At 35.1% G+C, this 15,671-nt stretch overlaps 1 protein-coding gene across 6 annotated transcripts in view; it reads left to right on the forward strand.

Moving 5' to 3' along the window:
- SCAPER (S-phase cyclin A associated protein in the ER) overlaps positions 1-15,671 on the forward strand; it is a 169,542-nt gene that overhangs the window by 50,455 nt on the left and 103,416 nt on the right. For all 6 annotated transcript variants that reach the window (XR_012776219.1, XM_075505714.1, XM_075505715.1 and 3 more), the window contains exons 16-20: positions 2,014-2,169; positions 5,360-5,502; positions 9,472-9,553; positions 10,951-11,103; positions 12,302-12,409. Coding sequence is in view for 5 of the 6 variants with exons in the window: in XM_075505714.1 (XP_075361829.1) it covers positions 2,014-2,169; positions 5,360-5,502; positions 9,472-9,553; positions 10,951-11,103; positions 12,302-12,409 (642 nt within the window). In the remaining variant the exon portion in view is untranslated. The remainder of the gene's footprint in view (positions 1-2,013; positions 2,170-5,359; positions 5,503-9,471; positions 9,554-10,950; positions 11,104-12,301; positions 12,410-15,671) is intronic.

The following is a 15,671-nucleotide window of genomic DNA, read 5'->3' on the forward strand; positions in this document are numbered from 1 at the left end:
ATAATACCCAAGAAAGACAAGTGATGCAAATGAAAACAGTTGCTCACCGCCAACCGACTGATGCCCAGCTAGTGCCTGAGTAGCAGCCCCCTCGCCAACCTCCCCTGTAGTTTTATGGCTGAGCATGACGTCATACGGTGTGGAATATCCCTTTGGTCAGTGGGGTCAGCTGTCCCAGCTGTGTCCCCTCCCAGCTTCTTGTGCACCTCCAGCCTACTTGCTGGTGGGGTGGTGTGAGAGGCAGAAAAGGCCTTGACTCTGTGTGAGCACTGCTCAGCAATAACAAAAATAGCTCTGTGTTATCAACACTGTTTCCAGCACAAATCCAAAACATAGCCCCATACTAGCTACTGTGAAGAAAATTAACTCTATCCCAGCCAAAACCAGCACAACATAAATGAAATATTTTACTTTGAAGACTGTTTTTCCGTAGTAAAGATACATGCATCTCCTTAAAACTAAAATGTTACTTTATATAATGAGCACGTATCCCAGCTGTGATTGATGCAGCTGTTCATCTGTATTATTTAAGATAAGCACAACAAAACTGATATAGCTTTTTTACTTACTCGCTGTTTCTGTCTCTTGGATTAAAATGATTTCTAGGTCAGTCTAACATACCTTCAGTATTATTTCATTACACCGGTGTGACTTCTATAATCGTATTAACTAAATCACACTTGCCATAGTTCCCTAGCTAAGCAGATGTTTCAAGTATTGTGTGCGTTAAAATGGGTAAGATCTGCTGCCTCTTGAGGTTCTTGTGTTCTGGAAATAAAGGTTAATTGGGCCAGAAGGCTTTAGAGAAATAGCTGATGAGTGGTATAGCTGAAGACCATGGTAACTGTTGCTGCCCAATTGGTTATCTAAATTCCCAGTGCTTTCTTGTTTACTGAACTGTGAAATCCATTCTGTAAATGGATTCTAGTCAGTAAACAAAGCAACAAAAATATCTTACAAGGCTTTACGTGATCTGTTGTCGTCTGTCTATATATCTTCTCTTTACTCATTTCTTTTGTGGATTCAGACAGAGCACGAACTTTGGGTCCAGCAAAAGAATTTCTATTCCAGTCATAGGTTTGAGTATGCTTTATAGCTGATAAATTTTTATTATTTTCCTCAATAACTTTGGTTCTAAAATTTTTATTTTATTAAATCAAAATTAAGTTAAATAAAAGTTTGATATTTCCCATCCATATAAATTTCTGAAGCATTTGCATTTAAAAGCTTGAAGTTGACAAGAATTTTGTTCAACAACCTTGTAGTGAGGACAAAATATTGATTACCTTCATGAACCTAAGTAGTGGAAAAGCATATTCTTTGATATTTTTAGTATACACATTAAAGTACTTTTAAGTTAGCCTTTTCATATTATTTTCTTTTTTTTTATTCTTGTGGATTGCATTGTCCTGTGGTTGGGGAAAAAAAAAAAAGTTTGTGAAATAGGCTATACTGATAAGAAATATTAAGACAATGAGCTACTTTGGTTTTTTCTTATTCGTAGTATGTATAGTTTCACTTTTTTATTCAGTAAGTACTCATATATTTAAAGTTAGATCAAAAGACCTTTTGGATTCTACTAGCACTTATGTATTTTACTGATTTATTCAGCTGGGTCTTAGCATTCCACATTTTGTGAACGAGAGAATAGACTAACGAAGTCTCGTTGCTGAGAAGACTGGGAAGATTTTCCTGGTATTTAGCCAAAGTTTCTTTTTCTGATACAGCTTAATTTCTCTCTTTTATATTCCATGGGTTATCCTGTTAAAAAACAAAACAAAACAAAAACACACCCCCCCCCCCCCCCCCCAAATGCCAAAACCCAAAACAAACAAAAAACCTAATAAAAAACCAAAGCCTTATTCTCAACTTGGTAGTTCTTCAACCCATTCTGGAGAAATGTCCTACCAGTTTGCTTATCAAATGGATAATTAACAAATGGATGGAATTCACTAAGAATGAAACTTGTTTCAACTTCTCAGATCTTTTCTTACACTTTCTGATTATTTGCAGGTAAATGAAATTGCATTTATAAACACCTTAGAAGCTCAGAACAAACGTCATGATGTGCTGAATAAACTAAAAGAATATGAACAACGCTTAAATGAATTACAAGAAGAGCGTCAACGAAGACAAGAGGAAAAACAAGCACGCGATGAAGCAGTTCAGGTATAATATATGTGTAGTTGCAGGGGGACGATAAAATATATATTTGTTTTTCATTATGGCTATGCAGTCTTTGTTGCTTTCTATCTTACCTCCTTTGTTCAACTTCAGAAAAGTATGCTCTAATATGTTTCTCCTTTATAACGTTTCAGCAGTAAGAGGGAGAAAGATAACTCTTAAAGTTGCTATAGCAGAGGTGGTATAGATGCTGGGTAGATGATTCATGCCTGTCTTAAGCTTTTTGTAAAAAAATATTTGTTACTCCTTTATAAGAAAATCCTTATGTTTAGGTAACACTTAAAAGTTTGAGAGAGGAAACAGAAAAATACTCTTTATCATATGCCATACTTTTTACAGGATCAGTGAAAACCACAATGCAAATATGTTTGTGTTCCTGGAATCCTGGCGTGGGTTGTTTTTTGGGGTTTTTTTTGTTGGTTTATTTTAATACAGCATTCCAATACTAAGTTTTCCTGGCCTCACATATCCACTTTTTTAGCACTGTTCTCTATGTTAGAATCTGAAACCTAAGTTTTCTTCTTATGTAAGCTTCTCCTCCCTCTCTATATATGCCTCAGATCCCCACAACTGTAGGTCACCTGTGAATACAGCTACTGTGCCAGAGCCTGGTACTTAGCATTAGCAGCTGATTTTATCTCCTTGTTGAAAAATAGGGCATATTACTGACTTCAGTGGCTTAGAAACCATTTTTGAGACAGAAGGTACTCCAAAAGTGCTGGATAAAACTCTTTTTTGAGAGAATATATTATTAAAAGTTTCTGGATTTCCATGGGTTGATTGCGTTATCAGTGAAAAGTACCCTTCCAGATTCTTTATAAAAATCTGATGTCAGTTATCCTGGTTTTTGTAGTTACTCATACTCTCTTATTCTAGAATGCAGCTTTCCTGGAGTCCCTTTCTGGGATTTTGGGTGGTTTTAACTCTTTCTTGTCTCTACCATTTTTTAAAATTTTTTTAGTCTTTTCCTGGGTTGTGTAGGTATTAGGCTGTTCTTAGGCTGGTAGTTGAACTAGAACAAACACTGCAGACAGGCTTTCAGTACTAAATCCCAGTTATGGCCCTGTTCTCTCTGTATCCTTTCTGCCAGACCGGGGTCAAGCTGATCCTTCTTGCTGTGCTTTTTCCATGCACAAGTTGCTTAACAGTTGAGCAAAGCCCTATATTTTGACGTGTGCTGTAGCTTCCCCTGCTGTCCTCTATAAAACAATGTGTATTCCCCTCACAGGAAGCTTATCCTACACTGTTGTGGAGCTGGACCCACTCCCAGTATAATAACTTTTTTAGCAGTTAGTATAACTATAAACAAATAATTCCACTTCAGTGAACTGAAATGAATCATGAGAGTTCTGGCTTATAAGTATGAATTTAACTTTATGCAAAAACTCCTCAAACACTGGAAGAATACCACACTTCTAAACATAACTACTTTACATTTACTGTAATGGTGATGAACTTTTATTATACATGGAATTGCATCATTTAAAATCACAAGGATTCTAAATATGGTATAAAATTTCAGTATCTGTGGAAACTGGGCTGCTTCTGTTTGTCTACCTGAACAATGTCTTTATCAACCTCAAGTATTTCTCAGATCCATTCAATAAAATCTGCTTGCTTCTTCCTGACCCCAAATTCTGCAGATTCCCCTTTAAACCCTTCCTTCCATCGAGCTTATTTTAACTTTTTAATTACAGGATCTACTACAGATTTTTTTTCAGCTTTTACTTGCTTTTCCATTTAGTAGCACTGGTACCTAATTCAAAATGTGCAAGCTGTACTGGTCCATTTTCAAATGCCACCTTAAAGGTCTTTAAGGAATGTCCAGCAGAACTAGTATTTGTTTCTATGATGCACTGGGGGCATTCTATAAAACAGTTTGCATTCTTGTTGATTTAATAGTACAGTTGTAGTAAAGTATGCCATATCTTGTCTTACCTATTTTATTAAGAAGGAAATCAATGTGTTCATGCAAAGCTGTTACTGAAACTTTATGATGGTAAGACTACGGTTACTGTGAAAGCCAGTTTTGATTATCCATTACCGAGCTATATTGCCTATGGAGATGAAGACAGTGCAGTTAACATCATATTCACTACTATAAAATGCTGTGCACGAAACAAAAATTCACTTATTTTTATAGTTCTTCGTTTCTTGAATAAAATAGAGTACAAGGTTAACGTTTTCTGCTTTTAATATGTCTACATTTTTGTAAAGCCGATATTTAAGAATGCAGGGCCCTCATCTAACCATGTAAAAATGTTCATCATTCCAGCAAGTTTTGGTTTGTGCTAATGAAATCTCATACTGTCTCCTGAAAGGGAGATAATTTATTTGCTAGTATAGTGATGTGCTTTTACAGTGCTGGAGTATGTGACAAGGAGTATATTTAAAAAATGTATTTAAATATATATTTTTAATTTATTCTGTCATACAAAACAGACTAATTTTTCAGCAAGATAAGGATTTGAAGAACATATTAAAAATCCATTTCTCTCCAGACTTTCAGCTAAACTGAATAATCACATTTCCTCTTAGTAAAACTCACCAACTTAATGTCTACTCATAAATGTCTTATTTAAATGAGGTTTCAAACATGCTTTATTTTTACATTTGTTGCTGAAAGAAGTATAGCCATTCTGTCAGAAAGGTTTACAATACCACATATAGTTTCTTAATTAGTCAGAAAAAAGTGAAAATTGAGTAGTGAGAGGAATCATATATTCAGGGATAGCGCAAAAATAAATTGTCAAAATCAATTTTGTTTTATAACATCATTCAGATAGTTTCAGAATCATAATTTAAATATTAATATTCCATGGGAGCATATGTTATTTCTACATCACCTGTATCCTGTGGGATGTTTAAAATGTCTTCAAATACTCTCATTAATGAACTAGTTTTATAAGCTTTTGTAGTGGATAGACTTTTTCAGGGCGAGCAAAATATATGGCCCGTTAATGTGTAGCTTAGTTCATACAACTGTACTTTCAGTGTGTGTTCGAGTTTCTGAACATACTCATATTTGCCTATTATTCCTTTAATAAAAACACAGGTTTTACTCCATCATGAAAGTAAGATAAAATTCTATAAGCAGATGTTAAAATACAGTTTCTGTTAATTCCTTTTTGTTTTTTCCTAAAAGAAAAGTTAGAATGTACTTTTCTATGACTAGGAGCGCAAAAGAGCCCTAGAAGCAGAACGGCAAGCTCGAGTTGAGGAGCTGCTGATGAAGAGGAAAGAACAAGAAGCACGGATTGAACAGCAGAGGCAAGAGAAAGAAAAAGCACGGGAAGATGCTGCACGGGAGAGGGCCAGGTAACCTTACAATAATTTTGTTGGTTCCCTGCCCTTCACCATTATCCTTTCCAGCAAACTGCAGCTTCTCTATAACAACAACAGTATCTTCTTAGCTCTTCAGGCTTAGTATTTTAAAAAGTAACATTAATAAATATTCTTGATGAATGGTTTGAAAGAAGAAATCAGCTGAGTAATCATAAGTTCTGTAATAGATTTTGTATTCCTTAGATACATGCACAATATAACATGCAAGGCTGTATTTTATTATATTCATCTTAGTTTTATTGCTAACAAGACCTTTTAATAATTTTCCTTTTTCATATTTTAGCTTCGTTTTCAAAGGAAGCAAGATTAATTTCCCCATGTTCCCCATTTCCTCCACTCTCCAGTAACTTTTGGATTTACTGGCATCAATTTGAGTTCACCTTTTTGTAGACACCAGAGATTACATTTGTGAAGCACAAAGCCGGGAAATCAGGCTTCATTAATTCTACTGCCTACAAACTACTTGGTTTATGTTTTTGCCCGTAATCAGAAGTTCATAAAGGGATTTTCATATGGGCTCTTCTCTCCCTTTCTTTTGAGCCAAACATGAGGTGCAGAGAGAATGAATGTTGTGTGGCATTGCGGTGTGTGAGAGAGGTTTACTTTCAAGTCTGATTCAGGAAAACTGCTTTCTGGTTATTGTTTAATTTGCCAAATTCTATTTGTATTCACCTCCTATTATTCCCTCTTTCCCTACAGTTCCACTGCCACAAGCATTCCATAAAACCTAAATTGAAGTTACATTTTTCCTATGACAAGAAGCGTTCACTAATGGTTCTTTAAAGATTTTTATTGTCACAGCTTGTTTTCTTCAAAGTTGTCATGAAGAGGCTTTTTTTTTCCTCCAAGTAAAATACTCAGAAATGTATTGATCATCTTCTTTCATCTTGCAAAGTCATGAGTAATTCTAGCTTGACATCATAAAGAGATTCAACTTTCAATTAGACATTTAATGAATTGTGGCTAGGATCTATGGCCTTGCCCAGGACTTCATGGACCTTTCCTCAATATATTGAGCCAAAGTCACAATGAGATGGAGTGAGTTGGAAGGGATCCTTCAGTATCTTACTCTTGTTCACAGACGCTTGAGGAAGATTAGGACTAACAGGGAGAATTTTGGTTATGCTATTTTGGGAAGATAGACGCTGCACGTTTAAGGCTTCTACATCTTTCTGAAATTTGAGGAAACCCTCACAGTAAGCAAATGTGAGATAATTGTCCCATTGACGTCTTTGCCTTCTGAGGTCTTCTACAGTTAGAATTTGTCTAAAGGCTCAAGGCATGCAATTCGTTGCTCTTTTTGTTTAATCAGTTTTAAATCTGCCACTTTCCTTCGTTGCACCCCATTTATTTCATTATGACATGTGAAGAACAGCAGTTTCCATTTGCCTTCTGTTAGTACTATGTTTCAGCAAATTTCCTCTATATTTGCTACTATAGCACTCAGTTTTCAAATGCATTGTACTTGATATTGCAGTACCGTGCTTGCATTTGTTTTTCTTTGCCAGATGCTGGTAAAAGAGAGATATTTTTTTTCCTTTTTTTTTTTTTTAATAATTTTGGGAAAGAGTAGGAAAGAATGTATGTGTGGTGCCCTACAATCTGGTGATTCTGTTATGTCAGAATGGCCTCAGAGTCATTGCATCTCCTTAATAACGGTGCTGAGGTTTCTCTAACGTAGTAGAATTAGAGGAAGATTGTGTCCTGCGTTAGAAGTTAAGGGAGAGATGAGCTTGACAGGAATCTGGCTGTACTGCCCCTTCCATCTTGGACTTTGACATATTCTGGTGGAACCTCGGGGTATCATTTGGTGTTTTGTTTTGTTGGGTTTTTTCCTGCCACTGGGATTTGACTCCTATCCTGAAGATTTAATACTTGCTGGAATGAGTAATTTTTGGAATATCTGCTTAAAGTTTCTTCAGTATAAGCTTTTACCATGTGCATCTGGTGGTGATTAAAGCATCTGTATGAAAGGAATAGTGTACTTAAAACTGGCTTTAAAAGCCCCTCTGCCCTTATGGTACATTAACTTGATTCCAGTAAGGTTTTAGATGTAATTTCAGAGTATTTTATATTCCAGAGAGTTGAAATCCATAATATGGAAAATTTTGTTCTCGTCAATACAAATCATAAAACTGTATAATGTAACCTAATCATGTAAAAAGCATGCTTTTCATAAGGGCTTGTACAGGAATAATGTTGATACTCTATAAATTGAAACTTTAGAATTTTGTTTCAAATATTATTAATCCGAAGTGTGCAATGATATTAATTTGTCATAGTTTGTAGGATTAAACAAATATTTAGAAATGCATACTGAAAGAAATAGCTAAAATAAGCTTTGGGTTTGGGTCACGTGTTAGTTGTGATTTGTTTCAGCTCATGGTGTGAGTCAGGAGCTCTTTAAAACACAAACAAAGACTGTAGTTCAGTCTTTCTTTATATACCTCAGGGGAGATAGCACATAAACTACCTAATGCTTCTCATCCATCATCTCTTCCTCACCCCCCCCTCCATGCCCATGGTGATCGGAAGAGTTCACTTATACTTTCTGAAAGAACAATTGTGTGTAGTGTTTATCATTAGACTTGCTTCCTCCCTCGTCTTCTTTCCTATATGCTTTTATATTTTCTGTGGCTTTTTGTTTTAAAATGTTACTTTGTCTAAGCCTTCTACTTTTACTGAAATGACTTTTTTTTTCCTATGAGTTTTCTGTTTTAAAAAAACAAACAAACAGAAATCCACAGAACACAAAAACCACTGCAATTTGCATAATATTCTTTATGGTATCCTTTCTAGTTTTGTCACTCAAACTAATTTTAGAATGCCTTTTAAAAAGATTGCTAATGGCTTTGAATTACTTCTTCATTGCTCAGTTTTACTCAAAGCTTTCGTTACTTCTTTTGGCCTTTCACAGCTGCCAGACTTCTAGGAGAAGTGTTTCTCTCCCATCCCAATTCTTTTTGTACAAACAGCATGAGTAGCTGACTTTCTTCCTTTTTAGCGTTTAATAGGTCCCTTGGCTTACTAATCACTAGTAAGTTGTTCTTGATGAAACCGTTATCTGCAGGTTTCTGCTTAACAGTTACAGTAACAGATCAAGTTATACCTCTTGTTCTTTTCTCAGAAAAAAACAAATCTTAATCTCTTCAATAGGGTGATGCTTAGGGGATTCACGGGCTCTTACTGACATCCACATGCATGACAGCTGTACTTTGGCACTTTGCTGGGGAGGGGAAGGAGAGTTGCTAAAAGTGAAGAGGACAACTGAAGTTCGAGGCATGATTCAGTTTTTGGAACAGGGGTGTAGCACAGACAGGTTCAGTGAGCAAAACAGGTCCTGACTGCAGTTGTGTACAGAAGGTGACAGTAAGATAAATGCCTAATCTTTTGCTATCTTTCAGTATCTTGAACATTTAGGATTACAATATTCTAGAGCATCAATTTACCACTCATGACGGTATCATTTGATGTTGGTCAAAGTTTTGTCTGTAAGTTTTTATATTCAAACTTCCACTGATCATCATTTTTATAAAACACATTGTCCTCATTGCTATATGGTTTTTCTTCGATTTGCCATTGTACTCCTCCCCTTTGGTTCACTGACTATAGCCATTGGCTGAAGAATGCTAATGGTAGCAGGGTATCTTGTTCATCACTATTTTGTAGCATCGTATTGACTATCGTTGCTCTGGTTTGGACTGAGGTACGATCCAGGTTCTGCTACAAAGGTTCAAGTGTCTGCCTTTATTAAATCATTGAAATTAAAGTATCTGTATTCTCTGCTAATGAAATGGCTTTTTGTTGTCTGTCTTTTCTACTGAGCCATCTTCAGCTTCATTTTTTGGGGTGCTTGTTCTCCATTTCAAACATAAATTCGTCAATATTGTGCATGCTTTACATTATTACAAGTTTTCCCTATATTTATTCTCTTTTGGTTAGAGATCGAGAAGAGAGGTTGGCAGCTCTTACTGCAGCTCAACAAGAAGCCATGGAAGAACTACAGAAGAAGATTCAGCTGAAGGTATAAAAGGATACTTTAGTTGAAAAATACATCAACAATAGACAATTTCTGCAAAATTATTTTCTGTATGTATGGTTTTTTTGGTGAAGATGTTACAGTGCACTGTACAGTGTCCTGAATTACAGAAGTCTAGAAGAGATTTTTATTTAGAATTTTGCATTAAGAAGAGGACCTTGCTGTATAACATACACTGTGTAATTTGGAAAGAACAGGACTGAGCTCTATGGAATTCATTCATTTCAAAGCTTTGAACATGAGAACGAGTAAACCTGTACTTTCCAAGAGAAGTCAAAGTATTTTTGAATTAAATCGTGAGGAAAATCAATATGTAAAAACTCTCACACTGTTTAGTGAAGATAGCACCTTGTGTGATTGTTTGGTGAACTATCTAAAGGTATTGAAATTGATGCCATCAAGTGCGGCATGGTATTTCCTTTTGTTTCATGAAGGGCTCCAGTTATTTCATAAAATAGGCATAAGGATCGAGCCCCTTGTAGTTCACCTGTTCAGGTGAATTGACTGTCCAGTGGAGAACCAAGGTATCAGAAGTTTTGAAGAGATATCCACTATTTTTCAACAGATGTAAAGACTTCTAAAATGATAAATTATATTTTTAAGGTTCTGAGGTGGAACTACGTATTAAAGTTTAAATTAATGATAAATTATGTACCTTTTAATTCTAGGATGGTTTATGTATATGTACAAATAATTTTTCATTTCAGTGTTCTTTGCTGTGATCCGAGTCTGAAGCACCATGGCTACATTTACTTGTACTGTAAAATGCAGGTTTTTTTATTAAATGCAGGTTCATACCCGAGCCTCTGATTTTAAATAATAGTTGAGAGTTTGTTCAATTCTCATGAAGGTTAGGTATGAAAACCCTCTGAAAGAATCCAGTGAACTGTGCCTGTTACTGCAGATAAGTAACAAGTAATTTAGTTTACTTCAGTTTGTACTTTCTGATTTCATATCTGTCAGTGAGAACTAATGGCCCTACGCAAGTTATATATTTGTAGAATTGAAGTTGAACTTCTATTCTGTACTAGAGTGTTCCATTAAGAACAAAACCAGAACTGAGATGTTAAATGTAATAAAAAGATTTACAGAAGGATTTGCAACAGATTATTAATTGATAATCACCTATAAAACAAAAATAGTGCTGATTGATTTCTAAATCATAGCATAATGCTATGCCATAGCATAATAACGCCTATGATGTTTGGTGACTTTTAATGCCTTTCAGAAATAAAAAAGTTTCAATTTAACATTAGCTCTACAATATTTGTACAATAACTGTACAATATTTGGTATTTCCCAATATTTCTTTGCACAGTTTAATTCCATTTGCTGTAATTCAATCTGTTTTTTCTCTGTTGCTTTGATTATTTTCCATTCAGCATGATGAAAGTATTAGAAGGCACATGGAACAAATTGAACAAAGAAAAGAGAAAGCAGCTGAATTAAGTAGCGGAAGACATGCTAATACTGATTATGCACCAAAACTTACACCATATGAACGAAAAAAACAGTGCTCGTTATGCAGTGTAATGGTAAGTTGGATAGAGGGAATACTGTCAGAATTGCAAGGCCTTGAAGCTACAAATTGTGCTTCATTCACACATGAGAGTACTGCACATCTACTGTGCCCCTGCTCTGCTCTTGTAAAGTGCACCTTATTTTGGATTCTTCTGTCTATAAATCAGGTGGTTTAGGGAAGATTTGAAAGAACTGTAGAGTTGTAGGTAGAATGGAGAGTGTGGACAGTACTCAGTTATTTGCTGTCTCTTCTAAGAAAAGCAAGAATTTGGGAGCATCAAATGAAGGTAGTTAAAAGCTAGATTTAAAGCAAAGTAAAGAATGGGGTTCTTTACATAGCAGGTAAATGAGCTGTGAACACCTTGTTATAAGATCCTCTGGATATTTGAATTTAATCTGAGTTCAGGGGATGATTGGGCAAGTTTCACTGGATTGAAATTCACTTAAGGTTACTGGATACAGAGAAACCACACCAAGCTCAAGAAGTTCTTGAACTGAGTTTGGTTGGAGGCTTAAAAGTGTTGAAGGGGAGAATCAGTGTTTGCTTTGTCTCCTCTTTTACTTTTCCTTAGGTATCTTATTTTTTGGTCACTGTTGGAAGCCAAGTACTTTGCTAGGCAGACCTCTGATCTTAACGGGGTATCTCTTCTTGTGTCTGCCGTTCCCTATGTCCCAGGAATGGTGGAGAACAGGAAGCCATACAGTCACTGAGTAGGAAGCAGGGAGATCTGTTCTTGTTGATAACTGGTTTTACTGATTTGCAAAGACTATGCGTTATTGAATAAAGCCTTGTATCCTACTAAGCATTATTTGTCTTTAATTGCTGAATTAAACAAGATAGCATGGGATCACTTCAGGCTGTGCTGGAACAGAAACTCAGGTTCAGCAGACTGGAGTCTTGTATATTCACTGATCATGCATTTCAGAATGGAAGTCCAATATATGAAGTTAGATTGAAGTCAAAATGAGATGAGAAGCCAATATTTTTTTTTAATCTCTTATTATACTGCTGGCTAGCAAATAATTATTTAATTTACTCTTAAGTCCTGCATAAAAGATGTTTGTGTAAATTAGGTTGAGGAATAAAGTACTGTGCTTGAAATTCTGAACATACTCCTGACAAATTGGCATATATTATAATTAAAATACTGTTATTTATAGATTATAGAATTATCAAGGGAAAAAATTGCTATTAAGTCATTGTCATTACAGATTTCATCAGAAGTGTACCTTTTTAGCCACATTAAAGGGAAAAAACACCAACAAGCTGTGAGAGAAAACAGTAGTATACAAGGACGAGAGCTTTCAGATGAAGAAGTGGTAAGTTTTGTTATGTTTTTTTCTATATTACTTCTAGTTCTAAATGCCATCCAGCTGAGTAGCCTAAGAAAGTCTTGAAAATTCTTATAAAGGAATTGAACAAAAATATTTGTGTTAGCGTGGGAATAATAATGCCTTTTTGAATACAGACTACCAATGAAAAGGAACAAAAGATACAGTGGATTCAAGTACTTCACGCAATTGCTATTTGAAATGGATTGTGTATAAAATGTGACTAATTGGTTTTTTATTAATCCAAAGGTGGTTTTCATCTCACTGTATTTATCTTTTCATCATAAAAATCTGATGTGTTGCAGGTGTCTGCATTTTGCTTTACGTTTTTTTGTTGTTGTTCCTTCCTGTTGCTTAAAATATCTTAGTCCTTTTTTAGGTTATCAGATGTGCTATCCTATGCATCAAGGTCAATAATGGTGAAAATTGTAGTGCTAAATTACTTTTAAAATGTAAGATTGGAAATGCTGTGTGAGTATTAGCGTTGCTAGAAAGAACAATAATTAGTTTTTCAGTAGCTTCTTTAGAAGAATTGGCACTTAGGGTGATTTTCAGGAAGCATCAAGGACATTTTATACTAAATCAAGAAACCATGCTGTTTTGAAGAATAGACTTCTGATTGGTTGTCTGATTTAATTTCTCGTTGCTGCTGTCTGAATTGAACTACAGTATTAAGTCAAGGCCTTTTCTTTGAGACAAATTATAACAGTCAGACTTCAAGTTCTGTCTTATCCAAAAAATTTGTGAATGCCCTTGTATTATACCTGTCAGATGTTAGGAAGAAATACTGTACAAGCCAATTCTCCAGAGCTGATTGAGATTTAACTTCATTGTCTTCAGAAATCTGTTTCCAGCCGAGCTGATTCAAATGATACTGCTCAGTACTTCTAATTTTTGGCTGTCTCCTTCTTTGCTTCACAGTTCTTGTTACTATTTTTATTTTTTGAAATCTTCTCTTTGTTTACAGCTTCTTACATCCAGTAGTAACATCTTTTCTTTTCCTTATTAAAAAGCTTTGGAGAGTTAAGTCTCTGCGGTACTGAAATCCACAGAGGTGGTTATCACTGGAAAAACAGAAAAAGAAAATTGGAGAGATACAGTAGTCTGGAGAAATAAATTTTTGCTGAGTTGCAGTTTGCCTTCCCCTTCCTAACTGTAACGAAAGTACATAAACTATCTTTGCAGTTTCTTTTTTCCTCTTTTACCGTGGTTAGTGGGAGTTGTGTGGTTTTGGATTTGGTTTTAGATGCCAGGTTTAACTAATTGAATATATGGGAGAAAGCTTCATACTGCATCCATTTTTCTAGAAATACAAGCTGTGAGATTTCCCAGAATCTTTCATGTTGGTACACACACCAAAGTGTGGGCAACCTATAATATTGAAATTTTCTTGTATCTATCTAGCCTTTGCTTGTATCTGTCTAGCCACTGATAACTGAACTATGGTTCTTGCTGGGCAGCTGTCTCGGATGAATACGGAGGAAAACAGTGAATTTCTTTTGACTGGGTGTTACACGCTGTTCACAGCATCTAATCTGATAGCTTAACAATTCCAGCTTCCAGAAAAAGGGATCACATTATAACAGCTGCATTTGTGCCCAGTTGGTGAAAAAGAAGTTCCACTAGAGGGCACAGATATCTTGATCTTTGTGTTGTCCAACATTATATGCTTAAATCCAGTGTTTTTCAGTGAAACATTTTGATGTGAACTTAAGATCAAGATTTAAGGTTAAATGTGTGGGCTTTCTTGAATGCGTACTTAGTGCAGGAGCAAAAGGCGAGAATGATTTTAACTGAATGAACAGCTTCATGATTACAATAGCAGATTTAAATATCCTTAATCAAGATGGTGCATAGTGTTTGGCATACTGGCAACATATGGATACTTCCATTGTTAGATATTTAATATATTATTTATAGCTATATTTTAATTAGTCCGAGTATACAATTCTGAACTATACTATTGTAATCTGAAATTTCCTTGGCCTGAGGCCCTCTCTTGTTTTGTTTTCTTTTTTTCAAAGAGCAGTAATAAGATATACATGGGAGAGATATGGTCAGTGTAAAGTAGAAAAGCAATTGTATTTATCAATCTGCTTTGTGTGCCTCTTTATTCAGCATGTATAGTTAACGCCAAACTGCCTCCCCCACAACTAAAGCATTCAATAACTTTAGTTAAGTTTTGAAATACTTGAGAAAAAAATTCCCAAGTATTCTATAGAAGTAAAACCATATTCCAGGGAAGTGTTGTAATATTAATAGTTACTTATTAATAGCTGTTTTCAATTTTTTTAGTCAGTGAAGGTATCTATAGTGAGAACACACTTGTACTACTTAAAGTTATTACTTGTCATCTGTGATGTCTTTAGATTATATACATCTTGTCTGTGACCCTTCTTCTTTGACATAAAAAATGTTATTTATATCACCTTTGACCTAATAAAATTTCACCTTTAACCTTATGCACTTGACACCTCAGATAACTTACTCTTGATCTTTGACTCATTTTGTGTTAAGCCTGTTAAGTATAATAGGTAGCTGCCTAGAAAGAAAGCTTCTTTTAAATTGTAATCTGACCACAGAATTTCTTTATCATTACTTGAGAAATCACAGAAGGACTTCAAATGTGTTTATTTTGACCATATTGATATCACAGAAGGTAAGATTTAAGTATCTCCTTAAGACTTTGGAAACTGATTTAAGTGATTGTATAATATGTTTTTATACAGGATTTTTGTTGGTTGATTTGACTGTAAGCAAAAAGTTAAAAGCTGTACTGGATGATCATTGACAGTACTTTCTCTGGGCCAGGTGGATGCTGGTAGTTGATCTTGCCAGATATAAAAAGAAACTATTATATTCTAGGTTTTTTTCCCTTTGCTGTAGCATCAATAGGTTCTGTTATTTTACAAACATTTTCAGAGGTAAAAGTAGACTTCATGTTGGAACAGTTTTCCATTGTTCTAGAATTAGGCATATATTGTGCTTAATTCCAGCATATATTGTGCAAGAGCTGACAGCTAGTATTAGATCATCAATAAGATGAATTCACTTGTAGATGTGATATATTTGGTGAAACTTGCAAAGAAAGTAGTTTTGTTATGAATGAAGATACTAAAAATGAAAAAGCATGAAGTTATTTCTAAGATTGTATGACAGCTTCATTTCATCTCAGCTTTTTGGGGTTTCTTCATTTGGGTATTTATTAGTCTCCAGCTGAAAAGGATGTAGATTTCTCTTAAAGCAAAAA

The sequence above is a fragment of the Mycteria americana genome, chromosome 6, assembly GCF_035582795.1.
Source record: "Mycteria americana isolate JAX WOST 10 ecotype Jacksonville Zoo and Gardens chromosome 6, USCA_MyAme_1.0, whole genome shotgun sequence".
In the NCBI taxonomy this organism is placed as follows: domain Eukaryota; kingdom Metazoa; phylum Chordata; class Aves; order Ciconiiformes; family Ciconiidae; genus Mycteria; species Mycteria americana.